The 25,518-nt window shown below is 44.8% G+C and overlaps 1 protein-coding gene across 1 annotated transcript; it reads left to right on the top strand.

Annotated features, from left to right (window-relative positions):
• Positions 1–12,873: 12,873 nt before the first annotated feature.
• LOC138359548 (golgin subfamily A member 6-like protein 7) lies at positions 12,874–24,891 on the top strand. Its single transcript, XM_069318890.1, has 2 exons — positions 12,874–12,965; positions 24,441–24,891. The coding sequence occupies exons 1-2, from the start codon at positions 12,874–12,876 to the stop codon at positions 24,889–24,891; spliced, it is 543 nt and encodes a 180-aa protein (XP_069174991.1).
• Positions 24,892–25,518: the final 627 nt, after the last annotated feature.

The following is a 25,518-nucleotide window of genomic DNA, read 5'->3' as shown; positions in this document are numbered from 1 at the left end:
AAACCCTCCCAAGTAGAGTCAGTGGAGTCCTCGCTGCGCCAGCACCCTCACAGTCATAGCCCCGCTCCTGAGCCAGGTAAGTCCACCACGGGCTCACCATAGCCCGTGCTACTAACAACCGAGTAACTGAATCTAAAACAACAACAGCTACTAACAACCACAGACTCCTGGACCCGCCGCTGACCGGTTTGTCGGCCAACTTGGCAGCTTTGACCGCAGCGTGTGTGGCCAGTAAGAAGTACGACTAGAGGACACACAGGTGGAAACTGGAAACACAAATGAGCCGCTTGTATGTTAGCAAGTGTTCCTGTATGCCTCGTTGGCTTCACTTCTTGCAAGATTGGCGGTCGATGCTCGTAGGACCAAGTGATTGGACACCGTTCCTTCACTTCTTGCAAGATTAGCGGTCGATGCTCGTAAGACCAAGTGATTGGACACCGTTCCTTCACTTCTTGCAAGATTGGCGGTCGATGCTCGTAGGACCAAGTGATTGGACACCGTTCCTTCACTTCTTGCAAGATTGGCGGTCGATGCTCGTAGGACCAAGTGATTGGACACCGTTCCTTCACTTCTTACAAGATTAGCGGTCGATGCTCGTAGGACCAAGTGATTGGACACCGTTCCTTCACTTCTTGCAAGATTGGCGGTCGATGCTCGTAGGACCAAGTGATTGGACACCTTTCCTTCACTTCTTGCAAGATTGGCGGTCGATGCTCGTAGGACCAAGTGATTGGACACCGTTCCTTCACTTCTTACAAGATTAGCGGTCGATGCTCGTAGGACCAAGTGATTGGACACCGTTCCTTCACTTCTTGCAAGATTGGAGGTCGATGCTCGTAGGACCAAGTGATTGGACACCGTTCCTTCACATGGTTCTCATATCCCAACCCTTAGTCTCTCTTGACATCCCTTTAAAGTGCAATTTAGGCATAGTGTGGGCGTTCCATGCTAATTAATATGCCTTACCCCTTTCAGTGGGAGATTAGTGCACGCGTGGGAGGAACTGACGGACGAGGTGGTTGAAGATAATTCAATTCACAGCCTTCAGAAGTAGATACAACAGAGTTATAGTATCTCTTTGTCCGTGTCTAGCGTGCGCATTCACCCTGCACACCCTGAGGTGTCATACTGCATTGCGGTCGTGCATCAGGGCGGACCTTCAGTCCTCCCACACAGCTGTCGCGGACCTGAATCCAGTTTCCCGCCAACAATTTCCTGACCTCGAGTTCCACCTTGACATATCACCAGTCGCTTCATTTCTGCTTTAAGTGAATTCTTTCCTTCGAGACCATTCTCCCGTCTTATCTTTCCTCCACTGGCGCAACCACCATCTACCACCATCTCAATCCCAACTACTACCACCACCACCACTCCGTCTCCTAGCGCTCCCCCCCTACACATCAATTGGCAATTAAGTTTTCTCTCACAATTTGTCATTCAACTCCACCAACACAAGCACGGTGTCAACACGGCTTCTCACCACCGCCAAGCATGGTCACCCTTCACTTCTGCTCTTCTTAATTGGTGATCCTGGTGACTTGTTCCGCGTCTTCCGATACTGCGCGGCGCACCTTAAGACCAGGAGAGAGCGGTTGGGCTTGTGTGGTGGTGGTGGTGACTTACTGATAGTGGTGATGATGGTGACTTACTGATAGTGGTGGTGATGGTGACTTATTGATAGTGGTGGTGATGGTGACTTACTGATAGTGGGGATGATGGTGACTTATTGATAGTGGTGGTGATGGTGACTTACTGATAGTGGTGATGATGGTGACTTACTGATAGTGGTGATGATGGTGACTTACTGATAGTGGAGATGATGGTGACTTACTGATAGTGGTGACTTACTGATAGTGGTGATGATGGTGACTTACAGATAGTGGTGAGGATGGTGACTTAGAGACAATAGTAGAGTTGATGGTGGTCGTAATATTATTACTATAATAGGTACTAATATAATAGGTTCTAATATGATAGGTAGTAATATAATAGGTAGTAATATTATTACAACCTATTATTTATAATAGGTAGTAATATTATTACAACCTATTATTTATAATAGGTAGTAATATTATTACAACCTATTATTTATAATAGGTAGTAATATTATTACAACCTATTATTTATAATAGGTAGTAATATTATTACAACCTATTATTTATAATAGGTAGTAATATTATTACAACCTATCACACCGCCTGTTAACTAAACGAGAATATTTATTTTTGTGTATAATGAGTAACGTTGGCGTCGTCAACGTAAAAAAAGCGACCTATTAGCCGAGAAGACAGGTGGAATTATTTCGTCGTTAGTAGACTCCATTGAGAGAGTTGGCAAAGGTAGCTTGGACTATTGAGGCTAAGGGGGGGGGGGGAGGGTGGCTCATATAATTAGAATTAGTCTTTTAATTGAGGAATGCGAGTAATATGTCAGCATGTTGGCTGTAATACATACACGTATGTGTATATGTATACGTTCTCTCCAGTCACACGGTTACTATCAACATGTATACATCTCGGCTCCTTCCCTCGTTGGTTGGTGTTTTAAGATTCAGCTACCGGGAACAGAAATTTGCAAGTAGCATGGGCTATGGTGAGCCCGTAGTGGACTTACTTACTTGGCACAGGAGCGGGGCTGTGTCCTTCCTTCCATGTCTTCAATATATATATCATCTCTACCCCTCCCAACCCCCCACTCACCCCCACCACGTATACCACCCCCCTCCCACAACACCCCCTCCCTCTACACCCCCTCCCTCAACACCCCCTCCCTCAACACCCACTCCCACAACACCCACTCCCTCTACACCCCCTCCCACAACACCCCCTCCCACAACACCCCCTCACCCTCCCAAGTCACACTTGTCTGCCCCAACGCACATGTTCACAGTAATAACTTTTTTTCCTTTCTTGGAATACACGATTATTATTTTGCCTCGTAAATCTTCCCTCCCATCCCCTGCACTCCCCTCTCCCACCTCCTTCCCTCACTCCCCTCTCGTCCTCTCCTCTCCCCTCCCCTCCCCTCCCATCACCCCCCTACCTCATTCCCCTCACGCTAATCAGTTATTCAATATATTTCACATAAATCTCAGGGAGACAGACTTCACAATAGAGTTCACTATAGGGTTCACTATAGGACTCACTATAGAGTTCACTATAGGGTTCACTATAGGGTTCACTATAGGGTTCTCTCGCGTCCACCGGGCCAAGAATATTCCACACTGTAATAATATATGCCCCATGTTTATCATTCAGTAATGTCCCCCTTGTTTCTGTACATGCTCGGTCATCCTTCCCGATCTGAAACTGAATATTATTAGGCTAATTATTCTCGCTGGGAATTCATATTGTCACCATTAGTGTGCTTTTGAAGCAAACTATATGATCGTAGAAATGTATTTCTCAGATCATACAATATTTCTCAGAAATGTATTTCCTGCTTCGTCATCGCTAAGTCACCCCAACTAACCCAACAGAACTTAATATAACTTAACCTATTTTGTCCTAACCTGACCTTCAGAAAACACAGAAATATATATATATTTTTATATATAGTGTAAAGGTGTGTGACGTCAGTGTGACGTCATAATGTTGAAGATGTAACAGGTTTTAGGTCCTGCACTAACGTGTGTGCGCGCAAATGCTTATAGTCAATATTTGGCTTATGAATAAGTGCATATGTGACAGACTATTTTTTGTGAATATTTGAGTTTACCTGAAAAGCTGAATAGAAAACCAGAACCTAACCTAACCTTCTTAGCATGTTAACATAAGTATTTTATGGCTTCTTAATTACCTATATTGATATTACAGTTTTATAAAAATAATAAAACAAAACTAAAATATCTAAATAAATTGTAAAGTAACTCAGGAAATTGTCAAATTTTTGTATAAAATCTCTATTGTTTAATAAGACTTAAATAGAAGAGTTAGTGCCTTGAAAAAAATAGAACTTGGAATATATCATATATTTACTTATTCATAAGCCAAATATTGACTATAAGCAATAAGAACCCATAAACCAACCCACTTGATATGGATATTCATCCATATATGGAAATATATAGGACATTTTGGGTCCCTATATTTCCACATATGAATGAATTAACTTTATTTTTTAATTTGATTAGGATATGTAACTGGCACGAATATAGTTGTACAAGGAGCCCGGAGGCCTCCTCCAAGTACCTCCAAGTACTTGGAGGTACTTGGTGGGTGTGAGCGTTAAGTGTGAGGGAGGAAGTTGTCACAGGAGGAGTGAGTGAGGTAATTATGAGGAGTGAGTGAGTGTGTTGGAGGCGCGCTGGTCATAACTCACACTGTGTTGACACTGCACTGGACGGCCGGTCATCCACACGCAATTAATCCTCTTCTGTTTGCTGCTAGGCTGTTGCGCTCGCTTTTGTTACCAGCGTGTGCTTGTTGCTTGTACGAGGGGGGGGGGGGTGCTTGGTTGTTGATGAGTCTTCTGTTGTGGTTGTTGACGCCTCTGTTGTTGTTTACTGGTTAATGTTGGTCGTTATAGTTCTTAATTCCGGTTGTAACAAGTGGTAGTTTAATAACTTCTTCCGCAGTTTATTGCCGTCGTCTTGTACCGATGTGAGCACCATCAGTTGCTGGGGAACAGGATCCCCCCCCCGCCCCTTGTCTCTCTGCATGTGTTATATTGTCTGAAGGAAAATTTATAGCGGGAGTGGTCGGTCAGTCTCTCTCTCTCTCTCTCTCTCTCTCTCTCTCTCTCTCTCTCTCTCTCTCTCTCTCTCTCTCTCTCTCTCTCTCTCTCTCTCTCTCTCTCTCTCTCTCTCTCTCTCTCTCTCTCTCTCTCTTTCTCTCTCTCTCTCTCTCTCTCTCTCTCTCTCTCTCTCTCTCTCTCTCTCTCTCTCTCTCTCTCTCTCTCTCTCTCTCTCTCGCGCGCGCTCGCTCGCTCGCTTGCGTGTGTGTGTGTGTGTGTGTGTGTGTGGGTGTGTGTGGGTGTTTGTGTTGTGTTAAGGGTGAAAACAGTATTTATATTCCCCAAGACTTTTTTCTCAGGTCTAGAGTAGCTGCATACATGTAGTATCTATGTACCTGTACCAGCAGTACCTCTGTACCTGTACCAGCAGTACCTCTGTACCTGTACCAGCAGTACCTCTGTACCTGTACCAGCAGTACCTCTGTACCTGTACCAGCAGTACCTCTGTACCTGTACCAGCAGTACCTCTGTACCTGTACCAGCAGTACCTACGTTAATAAGCAGCTGCCACAGCAGTTCCCTTGGCGAAGTGGTAAAACACTATCCTGGCATTTCGCGAGCGCTTTGGGCTGGGTTCGTATCCTGGCCGGGGAGTATTTAATTTTATTTTATTTTTATTATTTTCTACCACAGACGTGGCCACACATTTACAATGCTAACCAGCATATATACATTTTCTTCTGTCCTCCATGGACAGGGTTAGAGATCTGCGGGGAGGATTGACTGGGCACCAATCTTTAACAGTATCCTCTGTTCACCCAGCAGTGAATGGCAACCTGGCTGTTATACGATTTAGCGGGTCGTATTCCGGGGAGAAATTAGGATTAAGGACTTGCCCGAAACGCTACGGGTGCTGGTGGCTGTACCAGAATGTATATTGTATATATATATATATATATATATATATATATATATATATATATATATATATATATATATATATATATATATATATATATATATATATATAAATAAAATAAAAACATTCAGTGGGAAGTACTGCATATTTTCATGTTTATAAATATCTGGAGAGGCAACATCCACCGACTTCCTGCACGCCTTCCGGAGATTATTTCCCCAAGTATTGGGGTGACAGAGTGTACATCTGTGGCTCCTGCTGCTGCCAAGGTGTTGGTGTATAGTCTCTCTCTCTCTCTCTCTCTCTCTCTCTCTCTCTCTCTCTCTCTCTCTCTCTCTCTCTCTCTCTCTCTCTCTCTCTCTCTCTCTCTCTGTCTCTCTCTCCCTCTCTCCTTCCTGCCTTCCTCTTTATGACCCCTCTTCCTCTGGACAAGTACTTCCTCCTTGTCTCTCTCTTTTCACTGCGCTCTCAGCTGTCACCTCTTCCAAACTGTTGCCTTGTTTTTAGTGAGTGTAAGAGACGAGCGTCGATACCCCCCCCCCCCAGGCACACTGCCAGAGGAACTCTGCACAAGTATGAAGGGTGATGGGAGTTCTCGGGATGGGTGCTAGAGTAAAGTGTGAGGAATTGTTGGGAGTTGTGAGGGAGGAGCGACACAGTGGTTGCCAGGATCAGGTTGGGTTACCGTTACCTGTGGCAGGTGACTACAGGTGACGAATCTCCCCATCCTGAGCACTCCAGGACTCTGATTCAGGAAGCACTTACGCAAGTGTACATCTTTCGTCAATCTTTGACGGTTTTGCTTACATTTATTAAACAGTTTACAAGCATGAAAACTTCCCAATCAACTGTTGTTATTGTTATAAACAGCCTCCTGGTGCTTCGGAGCTCATTAACTGTTTAATAATTGTAAACAAAGCCGCCAAAGATTGAGAAAAGATGTACAGGTTCGTAAGTGCTTGCGTAACTGCTTCGTGAATCTGGCCCCTGGTGCAAACTCTGTGAGCAGGAACTACGGCATGATCTCCCGCACTACATCACTGAATGGCCAGTTATTAGACCTTTCAGACCAGTTGGCATGAGGTTCCTTGATCTTTGCAATTTATTCACTCTCGTGTTCTTGAAGATATCCTCATAATGCACCCAAAATTTGCCAATACAGGCTACTGAACATATGGCCCTGTATGACTAACCATCCTGTGAGATGGGGACTCAGTATCACTGTCACCTTATTCACTCTTGTGTTGATGATGATATCCTCATAATGCTCCCAGAGTCTGCCAGAGCAGAGACTACTGATCACATGCCTCTGTATGACTAACCATCCTGTGTGATGGGGATTTTTAGCATCACGTAGCTAGCTTTTTGACACACTGTACTCCCCTTCATATTGTCCAGGGCAGCTGCACAAATGCACATGTACCCACATGTGTTAATACAAAAAAGTGAGGGAGAAGGAAATAGGAGGGTTTTAGAGGGTGGAGGCGGCCAGGGAGATGCGTAGGTGTGTGTTAGTGGAGTAGGGATTAGCCAGATTCCTAATGGAGAGTGAGAAGGAGGGAGTGGGGGGGGGGAAGTATGAGAAAAGGTCCAGATGGTGTAATAGACTAATTATCCTGGAGCTATATTCACGAAGAAGTTACGCAAACACTTACAAACCTGTACATCTTTTCTCAATCTTTGGCGGCTTTGTTTACAATTAATATACAGTTAATGAGCTCCGAAGCACCAGGAGGCTGTTTATAACAATAACAACAGTTGATTGGCAAATTTTCAGGCTTGTAAACTGTTTAATAAATGTAACCAAAGCCGTCAAAGATTGAGGAAAGATGTACATGTTCGTAAGTACTTGTGTAACTGCTTCGTGAATCTGGCCCCCCTGATTAATAGATCTTGCTTCTGGTGGCGGTCGGGAGGTTGTTGGTAGATGGGGTGGGGGGGGGGAAGGAGAATTATCAGGGAAGAGCGCCAAGCCATTACGACTATATAGCAGAAGGAGGGGGGGGGGGGTTGAAGCAGATTGGAGCAGCGTGGCTTCCTATCCAGAACACCTGGTGGTTTGAACTTTAAACTTTATTTTACCTAAGTTTGAGCTACAAGGTTGAGTGGTTGTCACTCATATTGAGCAGAGTCGTGTACTCGGGCGGTGACGAGGAAGTCTTCGTCGTGTTGAAACTTATACAGCACTTAACAGCGAGCATAAGAAATATTGCCGGAACAACAGTGGGCATCTTCAAGAGGAAACTAAATAATTTTATTCAAGAAGTGCCGGACTAACCGGGCTGTGGTGGGTATGTGGGCCTGCGGGCCGCTCCAAGCAACAGCCTGGTGGACCAAGCTCTCACAAGTCAAGTCTGGCTGTAACGGGGGGTGGGGGAAATAGCTCTATCTTGTCCATTATTCCACCCCCCAGTTAACTAACGAGGCCGGGGGAAACAGCTCTCTCTAGTCCGTTATCCCGTCCCCAGTTAGCTAACTATTCTAGAGCACCCTCCAGAGTTCCTAAGGCAACCTCTCTCGTTCAACACCTTGTAAACCTAGGTATTTGACTACCTAGGTGCTAAGACTACAAGGCGCCGTAACTGGATCAGCTACCCGAAACTCTAGAGAGAACTCTCGAATACAGAATCATTGCCACAAACGTAAAAGAGAAAACGAAAGGAAAGAAATGAATAGTGAAGTAATTAGTGAGGGTTTGGGGTGAGAGGCAGAGAGGTAGGAGGGGCAAGGAGGGTCATTAGTTGAAAGTGAAAGTTTAGAGAGGGGTGGAGGGAGAGGTGTAGATAAGTAGAAGGAGAAGAGTAGATAGTAGAAGTAGAAGAGTAGATAGTAGAAGACGAAATGCTGCCACCATCCATTCATGATCATTACATACAAGACAAGGAATGGAACTTGCCTGTATCACAAAATTCTCAAAGGATGTTATCATGAGTTCATTATTAGTATGTTCCCTCTGTACCATGTATCAACTCCAAACATGTACTCATTTATATCATGAACCCAGTAACCACAGAGGCTTTCTCAAATCCTCAACTCAAAGCTCTAGGGAACAAAGTTAAACACAATTTAAATAATAAATTCATAATTATATTTCACATGAAGTATCATAATTTAGCAATTCAATTAAAATGTTCCAGTTTAATATGCAAAGTGAGTCATCATCCAAGAATCTGAGAACCCTACAACTTGACTGCCCCTGATCATCACACAACACTTGTAAAACACGACCAAGTCACCTTAATGTTCACTCACCGAGGACTGAGTCTAAGTTGAATAGAGAGGGGGGGGGGGTCTGTAGTTGACAGAGACTCCCGCCCTTGCCGGCCGACAGCCTCCCTGATAGGGACGTCGTCTCTGTTCTCGTCTGCTCTTCTCTTGATGCTGTTCTGTCTGTCAATCCTCTTTGCTGGATAGCTCTCCGAGTTTATATTGGGGAACCTAGTAGCTAACTCCGCCCACAAATAGATAGCCTCCGGCACTACCAAGCCACTCCTTAAACGTCGGCATGTTTGAAGGCTACCAGACTACAATTATCAGCTTAGCGGAAGCAAGGTGAAATTCTCATGATCTGACCTCAGGTCACTTGAGGTCATTAACGCTTTGAGGTGTGAGATCTCAGGCAGACAACTGGCGCCTCTCAGATCCTTGTCTGTGACTCATGTACTCTATATATATTTTAAATAACCTAACCCAAACACTTTTACAGTGTTACATCTCCCCTTCTCCCCGAAATAAAGTTTTTGCAACACTGCTAAAGCAAGCTAGCTGTGTGCAACAACTTTATTAACGAAAAAAAAATACATCCTAGCTAAACAAATATACAACATCCTACTCTAAAAAATGAAATATATAGACAGACGTCCATTGTCTCTGGCTGGGCGACGTCACTGCTTGGTCTTGTAGATAATCCTGTACCACATTTCTTCAACACAACTGCCTCCGTCGCTTCTCCGTCGTTAACGCACAACAACACTTGGTCAACCCGAAAGCCGTTACTACTTGAACTGTGCACAGGACCGTGGAATTCGGTTGTCCCAGCTGATCTGTAATTGGCCCTACGTCAGTCACCATGAGAGACGTATATTGGGGTTCTTCACAGCTATAGGGACTACAAGTTTCGAGACCTTCATATAGTTGCCAACAGTAGAAATCCCATCCTACTCTTCTCCTCCCTGTTGCTCCAGCACGCCTCCTTCAGAGAGCTACTTCTGACAGCCACATCAAGTCCGCACGACACAGGAAGAATCACTCAACAGAGCTACCTGCTTGTAGGAGGGGCGGCCAGTTAAGGCAAACAAAAAAAAATCCCACCGCTGCCACCATTGTAACGGGGGGTGGGGGAAATAGCTCTATCTTGTCCATTATTCCACCCCCCAGTTAACTAACGAGGCCGGGGGAAACAGCTCTCTCTAGTCCGTTATCCCGTCCCCAGTTAGCTAACTATTCTAGAGCACCCTCCAGAGTTCCTAAGGCAACCTCTCTCGTTCAACACCTTGTAAACCTAGGTATTTGACTACCTAGGTGCTAAGACTACAAGGCGCCGTAACTGGATCAGCTACCCGAAACTCTAGAGAGAACTCTCGAATACAGAATCATTGCCACAAACGTAAAAGAGAAAACGAAAGGAAAGAAATGAATAGTGAAGTAATTAGTGAGGGTTTGGGGTGAGAGGCAGAGAGGTAGGAGGGGCAAGGAGGGTCATTAGTTGAAAGTGAAAGTTTAGAGAGGGGTGGAGGGAGAGGTGTAGATAAGTAGAAGGAGAAGAGTAGATAGTAGAAGTAGAAGAGTAGATAGTAGAAGACGAAATGCTGCCACCATCCATTCATGATCATTACATACAAGACAAGGAATGGAACTTGCCTGTATCACAAAATTCTCAAAGGATGTTATCATGAGTTCATTATTAGTATGTTCCCTCTGTACCATGTATCAACTCCAAACATGTACTCATTTATATCATGAACCCAGTAACCACAGAGGCTTTCTCAAATCCTCAACTCAAAGCTCTAGGGAACAAAGTTAAACACAATTTAAATAATAAATTCATAATTATATTTCACATGAAGTATCATAATTTAGCAATTCAATTAAAATGTTCCAGTTTAATATGCAAAGTGAGTCATCATCCAAGAATCTGAGAACCCTACAACTTGACTGCCCCTGATCATCACACAACACTTGTAAAACACGACCAAGTCACCTTAATGTTCACTCACCGAGGACTGAGTCTAAGTTGAATAGAGAGGGGGGGGGGGTCTGTAGTTGACAGAGACTCCCGCCCTTGCCGGCCGACAGCCTCCCTGATAGGGACGTCGTCTCTGTTCTCGTCTGCTCTTCTCTTGATGCTGTTCTGTCTGTCAATCCTCTTTGCTGGATAGCTCTCCGAGTTTATATTGGGGAACCTAGTAGCTAACTCCGCCCACAAATAGATAGCCTCCGGCACTACCAAGCCACTCCTTAAACGTCGGCATGTTTGAAGGCTACCAGACTACAATTATCAGCTTAGCGGAAGCAAGGTGAAATTCTCATGATCTGACCTCAGGTCACTTGAGGTCATTAACGCTTTGAGGTGTGAGATCTCAGGCAGACAACTGGCGCCTCTCAGATCCTTGTCTGTGACTCATGTACTCTATATATATTTTAAATAACCTAACCCAAACACTTTTACAGTGTTACATGGCCACGGGCCGGACATGGGGAGTAGAAGAACTCCCAGAACCCCATCAACCAGGTATAAGAAAAAAGCAGTCTATAGAATGTCTATTTCTCCCCCTTTTTCATTCCTTCCGACCATCTCCCACTCTGTTTAGTAAGTAGGGTTGAGCAAGCTGTTGAAATGGGGATTAAATGGTGTGAGTTACTATATGCTAGCCGGCGGGTTATATCCGGCTTGCCGACACGCAGCTCCTCTCCTTTCGAGTGGCTCCTCACACCTCCTCCTTCATTACTACTACTCCTACACCCCTACGCTCTCTCTTCGACCCCTCCCCCCTTCTCTGCCCTTTACCTCCTTCCTCCCTCGCAACACATCAATCACTACAGGACTAAGCGGTGTGTCAGGGGCCAAAGCTTTGAGGAGTGTTCTTGTCCCTCAGGGTCTGTCCATCTGCCCGTCCCTCGCCGCTCTCCTGAGGCTTTTCCTACCTCTCCTCCCGCTCTCGTTTCCCTCTACTATGTATCTACTTAGGGAGCCGGTCGGCCGAGCTGACAGCACGCTGGGCTTGTGATCCTGTGTGTGTGTGTGTGTGTGTGTGTGTGTGTGTGTGTGTGTGTGTGTGTGTGTGTGTGTGTGTGTGTGTGTGTGTGTGTGTGTGTGTGTACTCACCTAATTGTGCTTACGGGGGTTGAGCTTTGGCTCTTTGGTCCCGCCTCTCAACTGTCAATCAACTGGTGTACAGCTGGTTCCATGTGTGTGTGTGTGTTTGCGTGTGTGTGTGGGGGGGGGGGTGTTTGCGTGTAAATGAAATGAGGAAACGAGGGGGGGTGGGGTGCGGAAGGGGTTGTTAGCGAGCTTCGGCAAGGCCATTGGTTAAGTGGAGTTGTCTCAAATTATCAAAACATGAAGGCAATATCGGTGGCTCTCTGTAAGATGAGCTTTGGTTAAAGTGTTTGTTGGTGTTTAGATGTACAGGCAAAGGCTAGCAGCTCTTTCACTTCTCCGGTGGCAATGTTGATCCGTCACTTTGGCAGAAAGAGGTCAACAAGCCGCCGCCTCCGCTTGCAACAGTCACCAACCTCGTCTTGCAAATGTAACAGAGGACTTAGCCTGCCTCTTTGAATGTTGCAGGCGATGAGTCACAATAACGTGGCTGAAGTATGTTGACCAGACCACACACTACAAGTTGAAGGGACGACGACGTTTCGGTCCGTCCTGGACCATTCTCAAGTCGATTGAGAATGGTCTAGAACGGACCGAAACGTCGTCGTCCTCTCTTTAAATGTTGTTGTTGTTTAAGATTCAGCTACTGGGAACCAAAAGTTGCAAGTAGCACGGGATATGGTGAGCCCGTAGTGGACTTACCTGGCACAGGAGCGGGGCTGTGACTACCTCTTTCAAGGTATCTTCTTTGGAGGAAGTTAGTGTCAGGTAGACTTGGTCTTCACCAACCTGTCTCTCTTCCAGTGTGTTCCGTATCCTAGTTTCTGACCGTTGAGACGCTATATATACAGGTTCTTGGCGTGTTCCCCGACACCGTCTCATATTAACGGACCTTTCCGGTCTTATGTTGGCATTTTTTTTGCTGGCGTGTGTCAGTGATGGCATCGCTGGAGGGTTAAACATGCTTGGCATTGTGCCCCCAGCTGTCGGTGAAACCTGGCGCCAAGGGTCCCAGCTGTCGGTGAAACCTGGTACCAAGGGTCCCAGCTGTCGGTGAAACCTGGCGCCATGGGTCTCAGCTGTCAGTGAAACCTGGCGCCATGGGTCTCAGCTGTCAGTGAAACCTGGCGCCATGGGTCTCAGCTGTCGTTGAAACCTGGCGCCAAGGGTCCTAGCTGTCAGTGAAACCTGGCGCCAAGGGTCCTAGCTGTCGGTGAAACCTGGCGCCATGGGTCCCAGCTGTCAGTGAAACCTGGCGCCATGGGTCCCAGCTGTCGGTGAAACCTGGCGCCATGGGTCCCAGCTGTCGGTGAAACCTGGCGCCATGGGTCCCAGCTGTCAGCGAAACCTGGTGCCAAGGGTCCCAGCTGTCAGCGAAACCTGGCGCCATGGGTCCCAGCTGTCGGCGAAACCTGGCGCCAAGGGTCCCAGCTGTCAGACAGAGGTGACACCATGTGTCCCACCTGTCATTGTACACCTGACTCATGCTGTAAAGACTAAGGAAGCCTGGTGTTTCAGGCTTCAGTATTGTTAGTGATGAGATGATGTTCAAAGTGTTATTTGAATTCCCCAGAATTTGGAACATTTTAGGCAAGAGTTACTTCCGTTGTACAATGAGGGTAAGACATTATTTCGACATTATATTAAGACATTAAGGACATTATATTAAGACATTAAGGACATTATATTAAGACATTAAGGACATTATATTAAGACATTAAGGACATTATATTAAGACATTAAGGACATTATATTAAGACATTAAGGACATTATATTAAGACATTAAGGACATTATATTAAGACATTAAGGACATTATATTAAGACATTAAGGACATTATATTAAGACATTAAGGACATTATATTAAGACATTATTGCCATTATATTAAGACATTATTGACATTATATTAAGACATTAAGGTATTATTTCTCTTGTGTTTTTACACCAGTTGATTGATAGTTGAGAAGCGGAACCAAAGAGCCAGAGCTCAACCCCCGCAAACACAACTAGGTGAGTACATCTTATTCTTAGAGTAACTAACTAGTGTACAAGGCACGTGTTCTCTCAGCGAGAGGAGACCACCTCACCCTCTGGTGTAAGGTTCATGAGACACTTACGAAACCTCTATATCTTTCCTCAATTATGTCGGCTATGTTTACAGTTTATGAGCTCCAAAGCGCTGCGAGGCTGTTTATAACAATAATAACCTCGGGTTGTGAAGTTTCGAATCTCGTAAATTGTTTAACAAATGTAAACAAAAGTTGCCATATTTAAGGAAAGATGAACAGGTTTCGTAAGGGGGTTCCGTAAATGCTTAATGAATCCTAGGTGTCCGGAGTAACTTCTCTGGCTCTGTGTCACGTGTTCGCATCTATTGTGAACACGTGTTCACGTGTTCGCATCTATTGTGAACACGTGTTCACATGTTCGCATTTGCATCCTATTGGAATTGAGGTTTGAAACAATTAATAGTGATAAAACAGGAACTACAGAAGCTGGTTTCGTTGACTTAATAAAGTTTTGATAAATAAATGAATTTACTGAAGAATTATTTTACCTCTGTAGCCGTAATCATCACATAAATTAAATACTACAGCGTATTCCTTGTAATATCAACCAAAGTATTATTTGTGTATATCACGAAAATAAACGCGTGATTTAAAAATGTGACAGTGTCAGACCACGGAGGAAAATTGAAACAGGAATTTCCTTAAGTACTTTCGTATATTAATACATCTTCAGAAGGAGTGAAGATGTATTATCATCTTCCTTCGACTCCTTCTGAAGATGTATTAATATACGAAAGTACTTAAGGAAATTCCTGTTTCAGTTTTCCTCCGTGGTCTGACACTGACACGGTATTATTTCTCCTGTGTTTTTCCCTATTGAATCACAACACGATCATTCATATGTGTTTTACAAAGGGGAACATTGCAGTATTAATAGAGTGGGGGTTACCTGCTGTTGCTAGACACCGAAGCTTGTGTTTACTCCGCGTGTTGTAGGTGGCGCTGGTGGTGCTTGGCTCGCGCTGCCAACCCTTCCGTCAAGAGCGCGGGAAAACACCGCCCGGTAATGAATGTTTGTCCTCGATAGTGTATCGCGGGTGCTACACTGGCGGTGCTACAGAGGCACTTACTATACGCTGCCTTTGATAAGGCTGCCATAGATTGGGGGTTGATTGGCTGACTGTGGCACCGAAATTGGTTGTTCGCTTCCCCCTTCCTGTCACCTACCCCCCCCCCTCTTTCCTCGAATTAGTTTTTTGTGTGTGTTTAATCGGTCCTGCTTCCTCATCCCTTCTTCATCTTTGTCCTCTATTTACCCCTTTTCTCTACTACTAATTCTTCCCTTTTGCACCGCCTTATCCAACACCAGCCAGCCTGCTCCCACCCCCCACTTCCCCCCCAGCCTCCCCCCAGCCCCCCCCCACAGCCTCCCCCCAGCCCCCCCCCCACAGCCTCCCCCCCCCCCCCCACAGCCTCCCCCCAGCCCCCCCCCCACAGCCTCCCCCCAGCCCCCCCCCCACAGCCTCCCCCCAGCCCCCCTACACCCCCAGCCCCCCCACAGCCTCCCCCCAGCCCCCCCCCACATCCCCAGCTCCCAGCAGGGAACAAGACTCATCATCTGGTGTGACGTCACTCGCCCCAGCCAACAAGACCGAGCGTGGAGCCTAGGCGTCAGGTCGTGTCCCCCGGGCAGCTGGGGAAGCGGGTTAGTCCGGCCCACCTCACAATCATGCACCCACCCACCCCCAGCAACTGGTAAACACCTGGCTACATGAACACCTGTTAAACACCTGACTACCCGGACACCTGTTAAAGCAACCGGCTGTTTTAACCCCCCTGGTGGAGGGGGGACGATAGGACTAGTTATCACTACTGTAACTTGAGCACCATATATATATATATATATATATATATATATATATATATATATATATATATATGTCGTACCTAGTAGCCAGAACGCACTTCTCAGCCTACTATGCAAGGCCCGATTTGCCTAATAAGCCAAGTTTTCATGAATTAATTCTTTTTCGACTACCTAACCTAACCAAACCTAACTTTTCCGGCTACCTAACCTAACCTAACCTATAAAGATAGGTTAGGTTAGGTTAGGTAGGGTTGGTTAGGTTCGGTCATATATCTACGTTAATTTTAACTCCAATAAAAAACAATTGACCTCATACATAATGAAATGGGTAGCTTTATCATTTCATAAGAAAAAAATTAGAAAAAATATATTAATTCAGGAAAACTTGGCTTATTAGGCAAATCGGGCCTTGAATAGTAGGCCAAAAAGTGAGTTCTGGCTACTAGGTACGACATATATATATATATATATATATATATATATATATATATATATATATATATATATATATATATATATATATAATGCTATTTATAAAATTGGATGATGTCTAAGATGAGGATGAGAGGGTCTTCAGACATTACTAGCAGCCATTAAAGACAGTCCTTTGAGCCATTAATGACGTGCTATCGGATATCAGTGACAGGAGCTGTATACACCAGTTGACAGGTTTGTAACATGTTACTGACTCTAACCTGTTCTTTTAATAATTAGAGCGATGCTGAGTGCGTCCAGAAAACAAGTTTATTTATCGAGACTAAGAATCATTATTGTGAGTTAACGAAGCGAGAGAACTTGGGGCTTCGGGTCCCGGGTTGAGGGATTATGACGCTGGATTAAGTTCCTATTAAATGTGACATTTATTAGTCTTGAAGAACATTTTAAGTTTTGTTTTTGTACTGCGGATCATTTATATTCTTCTGTTCTCCGTGAACAGGGTTAGAGATATGTTCTACTCAAGATGTGACAGTGTCAGACCACGAAGGAAGGATTAAGACTGGAATTTTCTTTAAGTATGCGGAAAAACCACACGTGAAAAAATAGAGAATGCTAAAAGGGTTTTCGGCTAATTCGCCTTCATCAGAGCAAAGTAGAATGAAGGACATTCTACTTTGCTCTGATGAAGGCGATTTAAGCCGAAAACGCTTTTAGCATTCTCTATTTTTGTTCTCATTGTTGCATATATAATATATATATATATATATATATATATATATATATATATATATATATATATATATATATATATATATATATATATATATATATATATATATATATAATTGAATCTGCTTTGATACAGATCACAAAAGAAAGTAATTTGAACATTAGCAGTGGTTTATATAACTTAGATCCATTTTTAATAGATCAATTAAAGGGCGATTTAAGTAGGATCATTGGAACACATTTGTCTCACTAATGCATTGTAAATATTTACTATTTTATGCTATGATTATCCATGTGTGGGCCTGTGTGTGGTTGCTGCATCGGATGGGCCAATAGGCCCTCTGCAGTGTCCACGTATTGTACCTCACCTCACTCCACCATTCTCTTCTGCCTATTTATGTTCAGTACTCGACCTGTAAAATCACTCCTTCTGAAGATGTATTAATATACGAAAGTACTTAAGGAAATTCCTGTTTCAATTTTCCTCCGTGGTCTGACAATGTCACATTTTTAATCACGTGTTTATTTTCGTGATACATACACACACACACACATATATATATATATATATATATATATATATATATATATATATATATATATATATATATATATATATATATATATGTGTGTGTGTGTATATCACGAAAATAAACACGTGATTAAAAATGTGACAATGTCAGACCACGAAAAGTGAAACAGGAAATTCCTGTTTCACTTTTCCTCCGTGGTCTGACATTGTCATATATATATATATTTTGGTAGCAGTCTTTCCTGTAGACATATATTATTAAATATGACCGAAAAAAGTAAGATTAATAATTCTAACACGAATTTTCTCAATGTTTCTTACATTTTTCTTCACTGTTGATGGTAACTGAAAAATCAATTCTCCAAAATTCATTTTTATTTCTAGTCTGACGCGACACTTGAGCGCGTTTCGTAAAACTTATTACATTTTCAAAGACTTTAGTTTACACACACACAACTATAACTGAACAGAGCTTAAACATCGATTTTTAATACTTGCATTTGGGTGAGGTGATATGTTACAACAGTTTTGGATGAGGTGAAAACAAACTTTCAACACAAGACAGAACACGAAACAATGGGGTATAATATTTTGTAAGTTAAAAGGAAGAATGGAAGTAACTGCAGAGGGCTTATTGGCCCATATTTCTTGATGCTTCTATATTGGTGCGGAGTCTTGAAGTGGGTAAAATATAGTTGTGCATTAATTGGCTGTTGATTGCTGGTGTCGACTTCTTAATGTGTAGTGCCTCGCAGATATCTAGTTGCCTGCTATCGCTGTATCTATCGATGATTTCCGTGTTTTTTGTTAAGAATTCTCTGGTGATGGTCTGGTTATGGGAAGAGATTATATGTTCCTTAATGGAGCCCTGTTGCTTATGCATCGTTAATCGCCTGGAAAGAGATGTTGTTGTCTTGCCTATATACTGAATTCTTTGAGGCTTACAGTCCCCAAGTGGGCATTTGAAGGCATAGACGACATTGGTCTCTTTTAAAGCGTTCTGCTTTGTGTCTGGAGAGTTTCTCATGAGTAGGTTGGCCGTTTTCTTGGTTTTATAGTAGATCGTTAATTGTATCTTCTGATTTTTGTCTGTAGGGATAACGTTTCTATTAACAATATCTTTCAGTACCCTTTCCTCCGTTTTATGAGCTGTGGAAAAGAAGTTCCTGTAAAATAGTCTAATAGGGGGTACAGGTGTTGTGTTAGTTGTCTCTTCAGAGGTTGCATGGCGTTTCACCTTCCTTTTTATGATGTCTTCAACGAAACCATTGGAGAAGCCGTTGTTGACTAGGACCTGTCTTACCCTACAGAGTTCTTCATCGACTTTCTCCCCTCGACCAGGCTCACAACTCCCCTCGACCAGGTTCACAACACCCCTCGACCAGACTGACAACTCCCCTCGACCAGGCTCACAACTCCCCTCGACCAGACTGACAACACCCCTCGACCAGACTGACAACACCCCTCGACCAGACTGACAACACCCCTCGACCAGACTGACAACACCCCTCGACCAGACTCACAACTCCCCTCGACCAGGCTCACAACTCCCGTCGACCAGACTGACAACTCCCCTCGACCAGACTGACAACACCCCTCGACCAGACTGACAACTCCCCCTCGACCAGACTGACAACTCCCCTCGACCAGGCTCACAACTCCCGTCGACCAGACTGACAACTCCCCTCGACCAGACTGACAACTCCCCTCGACCAGGCTCACAACTCCCCTCGACCAGACTGACAACTCCCCTCGACCAGACTAACAACTCCCCTCGACCAGACTGACAACACCCCTCGACCAGACTCACAACTCCCCTCGACCAGACTGACAACTCCCCCTCGACCAGACTGACAACTCCCCTCGACCAGGCTCACAACTCCCCTCGACCAGACTAACAACTCCCCTCGACCAGACTGACAACTCCCCTCGACCAGACTGACAACTCCCCTCGACCAGACTGATAACTCCCCTCGACCAGACTGACACCTCCCCTCGACCAGACTGACACCTCCCCTCGACCAGACTGGCAGATGTCCTGGCAGCATGTGCAACACTCCCACTATGGCGCCTCCACCATCCAGCTCCTGCGTAAATATCTTTCCTTTTTCACACAGCGACGGAACAGCTGACACCTTTACACGCCTTAATAAATTAATTCTAAAGATTTTTAAATAAAACACAAGACTCAATGATCCATTTTTTTTTCTTGGGTAAGAAATATTAAGTATAATATTCCGTTGTCTAGTAAAGATGTCTGGTAAGGGTCGAATATGTCGGTATGTACATAGGAAGCACTGTAGTTTTTTTTTTTTTTTTTTTTTTTTTTTTGAGATATATACAAGAGTTACATTCTTGTACTCGTTATAATCGCATCTGAAAGTACTAGTTATAATCGCATCTGAAAGTACTAGTTATAATCGCATCTGAAAGTACTAGTTATAATCGCATCTGAAAGTACTAGTTATAATCGCATCTGAAAGTACTAGTTATAATCGCATCTGAAAGTACTCGTTATAATCGCATCTGAAAGTTTTTCGTATATCATGAGTGACAATGAACAAATCCACAAGGGCCGTGACGAGGATTCGAACCTACGTCCGGAAGCATCCCAGACGCTGCCTTAATCGACTGAGCTACGACATGGTCAACAAAAGAGTTGAAACAGAAGTTCTACTGAACTTACTGGAGGGATGAATGAACAAAATGAACAAAACCCTTGTGGATTTGTTCATTGGATAGCATCATGCTATTGTGATTTCTGTGTGTAATGAGTGACAGTCTTTTTTTTCCTGTGCACGAGTAGTTGCATCATGTTTTAAAATGATTTCAAAGTGGTAGGCGATGAGTCACAATAACGTGGCTGAAGTATGTTGACCAGACCACACACTAGAAATTGAAGGGACGACGACGTTTCGGTCCGTCCTGGACCATTCTCAAGTCGATTGTGACTTGAGTGACGTGAAGTGACGACAAAGTACCACTTCAAAGTGGTACTTTGCGACACGCTTGTTTTAGAACCGTGTTTGTGGACGTGTGGGTGATCTTCTGGAAGAAGAAGGAGGAGCGTTTTCCCTTAGATCTATCTTTTTCTTCTTCCTATTATTCTCTTAGTTCTTTAGCTTCTCTTACTCTTAATTCTCCACCTTAGATTATTGTGATCTGAGTGTGAGGGATCAGCGGAGGCTGTGGTGGTCTGGTTCTTCCCGACGACGGTGTTGTGTTCCAGTGTTGTATTCCTGTGTTGTGTTCCTGTGTTGTGTTCCAGTGTTGTGTTCCAGTGTTGTGTTCCGGTGTTGGTTGATACCTAATTGATGAGGTTCTGGGAGTTCTTCTACTCCTAAAGCCCGGCCCGAGGCCAGGCTTGACTTGTGAGAGTTTGGTCCACCAGGCTGTTGCTTGGAGCGGCCCGCAGGCCCACATACCCACCACAGCCCGGTTGGTCCGGCACTCCTTGGAGGAATATATCTAGTTTCCTCTTGAAGATGTTGTGTTCCGGTTTAGTGGTGTTGTGTGGTGTTCCTGTGTTGTGTTCCGATCTTGGGTTGACAACCTTAGATGACAGGGGGGGGGGGGGGTGCCGTCATCGGGATTTAACGACGCATGGAGGGTCATTTTGCAAGTCTTTCTTTTTTACACTGTTTGAGGAAACCTTGTCTCCTACCACCAGTGTCTGAAACTGCGTTCTCTTACAGGGAAAACAGATAATGGTTCAGCTGGCTGCGGACGTGGGTGTCTTGTATAATATTACTTACCGCGTGTGTAAAGACTGTTAAGTGTAAGTGGCACCGGGCACTTTGTTGCCCCTGCCTCTTGGCTTGTGTTAGCCTCATGGGGCAGTGTCCTTGTTTTGCGTTTGTTAGTGGCTTTGTTGAGTCTTGTTGTTGTATTTATCAAGATCAGTGGAGCGTGTTGAAGTAATTCGGGTGAGACGTTTGACCGTCTGCAAAGTCATTGGTGACTGTGGGTGGTCGCTGTCGTGCTGCGGGGTGACGCCGCCGCCTCGTCTTGTGAGTCGCATGTGGTCCAGAACTGTCCAGTCCGTTAGAAATGCGACGTACTATTAACGTCGACGAAAGCAACGTTTTCGGCCTCGATTGGTTAGGTTGGGTTGCTTAGGCTCGTTCCTTGCTGGTTGAACAAAACGGTTGCGTTTTGTACGGAGTGGTAACTCGCGAGAATGGGTTTGTGGGGCCATGTTGACCGCCAAGGGAGGTTACCTTGAGGTGCTTCCGGGGCTTAGCGTCCCCGCGGCCCGGTCGTCGACCAGGCCTCCAAGTATGGAGGAGTATGCACTTGTCTTTTCCATCAGTGAGCTGAAGATCAAAACGCAATTGGGCAACAAAAGCAATTTCTTTCCTGTCACTTAAGTGTCAAAAGTGTTGAAGAAGGTGGCAAGGGGTGAGGTAGACAGAGCACGGTGATTGTAGCCACCAATTAAAGTGAATGTTTGCCTCTGGGGTTGACAGTGTGGGGCTGCAACCCGTTCTCGCACTTTCGTATAGTCAATATTGACTTATTAAATACGTGCATATGTGACATACTAAACATACTAGTTTACCTTGAAAAGCTTCATAGAAAACACCGACCTTACCTAACCTTCTTAGTATGTTAAGATAAGCATATTATTGCTTCGTAATTACAATTATTACTTAACCTATACCTATAATAGGTTAAGCAATAATTGTAATTACGAAGCAATAAGATGCTTATCTTAACATACTAACAAGGTTAGGTAAGGTCGGTGTTTTCTATGAAGCTTTTCAAGGTAAACTTGTATGTTTAGTATGTCACATATGCACGTATTTAATAAGTCAATATTGACTATACGAAAGTGCGAGAACAGGTTGGGGGCTGTCAGTTGGTTGTCTGTGGTTGACCTGATATTGTGGAGTGTTTGGGTCTCGAGGCTTACTTCTTGCCCAGATTATGAACGTCGGTCAGGTGTGGACAGTCAGGTGTGGAAAGTCAGGTGTCGTAGGCAGCACCTGGAGGCCTATTGACCAGTAACTACACTTCTACCCATCATTACTTATTCATCGGTCTCTACGGGGGCATGAAGTATACCTATTAATCCCCAGCCTACTATAATCTTGTTGGGCCTGTTGCCCAATGACTAACTTTCGAATTCTTTGTGGAGTCTTAAAGTTGTCAATGCCTTGTCGCACCAAAGACTCCCACATAGACTTTGTTATCGAGTTAGAAAGTGAAATAGTTTTTGAAGAACGAGCAGGATAAATGTGTATACCACTTGAGCTAGACCTTAGCAGGTATGTTGTTTTGAAGTATGGTGTAATTAGCCGCCATCCAAGACCCCCCTCACAGTCGTTCACCTGGTGGGCATTATGTGAATGAGTTAAGAGCGTGGACTAATATGAATTAATAACAATGAAATTTCGAGTGTGTGTGTGTGTGTGTGTGTGTGTGTGTGTGTGTGTGTGTGTGTGTGTGTGTGTGTTGGAGGCCCAGGCTGAACTGTGGTCGAGGGAGGCAGGAGCCCCAGCATCACAGCCCCCTCCCACCCTAGGAGCCCCAGCATCACCCTCCCACCCTAGGAGCCCCAGCATCACCCTCCCACCCTAGGAGCCCCAGCATCACCCTCCCACCCTAGGAGCCCCAGCATCCCCCCCCCCCAGCCCATCACCAAACACTGCCTGTCGCTTATATACAGTCTTCCATTCACGGAATCCCCCGTTGCTCGGCTTTCAGTAAATTCAACACGGCTTCTCTTCACGGAAACTCGCCTCTGTGGGTGTAGTGAACGTAATGTGTTCCTTAGTGAACGCCACGATGTGATTTTACATTTAGATATAACGGTAAAAGGAAGGCAATGTTGTATTGAATCCGAGACAAAAAAATCGCGTTGTTTGAAATGCAGGAAAACATGCAAATTAGCTTTGTTGTGAGTTGTGGTATTATCGCCTTACTGGGGTGTCAGATGCAACCAGTCACCGTCTTAGAGAGAGAGAGAGAGACAGTCGGAGGAAGGGAGGGAGCGAGGGAGGGCTAGAGGAGTAGTGAGAGAGTGTTATGCTGAATCTAAACAGAGCATCATGTAGGTGTTGTCCTCGTCTCTCTAGTTTCTAGCTCCTCTGGGGTATTGTTCCACTCCTGTGTCGTCAGTGACCGAGTTATTGATATATAACTCCTTGTGCTTCTCTCTTGTGCCTTCCTCTCCTTGTGTTGGTCACGGTAATCTTGAGGTTATCTTGAGATGATTTCGGGGCTTAGCGTACCCGCTAAGGCCTGGTCCTCGACCAGGCCTCCTTTTTGTTACACCCCTTCCCCCAGAAAGCAGCCCGTAGTAGTTGTCTAACTCCCAGGTACCTATTTACTTCTAGGTAACAGGGGCGTTAGGGTGAAAGAAACATTTTGCCCATTTGTCTCCGCTTCCACCGGGGATCGAACCCGGAACCTCAGGACTACGAATCCGAAGCGCTGTCCACCCAGCTGTCAGGCGCTGGCGTTCACGGTCTTTATATCCCAGTAATTATACCCGACCCAATCAATGTACTTAACGCTCCTTCCAGTCACAATATTCCTTCCCCTCCGTCCTATCCCAAATCCTAATCCTAACCCTTCCAAGTGGTATATAGTCGTAATGGCTTGGCGCCCCCCCCCTATTAGTTCCCTTCCCCCTCACAATATTTGCCCGAGTCATTGTCACGACTTTTTTTCCTTTCCGACCCCATATACATTATACGTAAACCGTTCACATTGTATGCGGACCGTTGATTGTACACAGGGCGAGGCGACGAGAGCACAAGCAGGCCCCGGGTCTAATCCCTTGCCGTTCTAACTGTCGTCGCCGCATTTCCTGCTGTGTTGACGCGCCAGGAGAAAAAGCTTGGCACGTGTCCAGGTGTTTATGTCTGCTCGTTGTCACCTGTTTCTTTTTTCACCTGAAAATGTGCGTGGACAATTGATATGATTATGGTGACACGCGTTTAAGTGAGGAGTTCAACCAAATTGGTGAGGCATTCAAGCAAATTGGTGAGGAATTCAAGCAACTTGGTGAGGAATTCAACCAACTTGGTGAGGAATTCAACCAAATTGGTGAGAAATTCAACCAAATTGACGCGAAATTCAACCAAATGGCTGAGGAACTCGACCAAATTGATGAGGAATTCAACCAAATTGGTGAAGAATTCAATCAAATTGGTGAGGAGTTCAACCAAATTGGTGAGGAATTCAAGCAACTTGGTGAGGAATTCAACCAAATTGGTGAGAAATTCAACCAAATCGATGAGAAATTCAACCAAATTGGTGATGAGTTCAACCAAATCGACGCGAAATTGAACCAAATGGGTGAGGAACTCGACCAAATGGGTGAGGAACTCGACCAAATTGGTGAGGAACTCGACAAAATCCGTGAGGAATTCAACCAAATTGGTACCCCATAACACCAAACGGGGGAAGAAGGGGGGGGGGGGGCTCCTCCCAGGTACCCACAAATATATTCCCAAACGCGGACTCTCTCTTCTAAATATTTAATAATCTTGGAAAAGATTTCGACATTGCATCCAATTCACGCAATGTTCTTGTCACAGTTGGGGAGAGAATAATGCAAGGTGTTGTGGCCAGAGGTGCCTGTGGCTGCCAGCTTTAGATATATCAGGAGTATATACCCTTGGTATATACCATGGATATATGTGCCAAATAGTTTCATCTGGAATATATCCCTGGGATATGTGCCTGGTAACTGGCATTCATCTCGAAGGCGCCTGGTAGTTTTTTACCTCTGTCCCTTTGTGATTAGGGAATGGTGGCTGCAATCTATCCCAGGATTAGGGAATGGTGGCTGCAATCTATCCCAGGATTAGGGAATGGTGGCTCCAATCTATCCCAGGATTAGGGAATGGTGGCTCCAATCTATCCCAGGATTAGGGAATGGTGACTCCAATCCATCCCAGGACTAGGGAATGGTGGCTCCAATCTATCCCAGGACTAGGGAATGGTGGCTTCAATCCATCCCAGGACTAGGGAATAGTGGCTCTAATCCACCTTAGCACACTTCTCTTACGCCAATT

The sequence above is a fragment of the Procambarus clarkii genome, chromosome 91 (genome assembly GCF_040958095.1).
Source record: "Procambarus clarkii isolate CNS0578487 chromosome 91, FALCON_Pclarkii_2.0, whole genome shotgun sequence".
Lineage (NCBI taxonomy): Eukaryota > Metazoa > Arthropoda > Malacostraca > Decapoda > Cambaridae > Procambarus > Procambarus clarkii.
This window is presented reverse-complemented; position numbering and strand designations above follow the sequence as displayed.

Excerpts from the sequence above, each read along its gene's own strand:
- LOC138359548 (XM_069318890.1), top strand. The coding sequence starts at position 12,874 with ATGCTTGGCATTGTGCCCCCAGCTGTCGGTGAAACCTGGCGCCAAGGG. Across the intron at positions 12,966-24,440 it reads ACCAAGGGTCCCAGCTGTCG|TGAGGAGTTCAACCAAATTG; the intron begins GTGAAACCTGGC and ends CACGCGTTTAAG.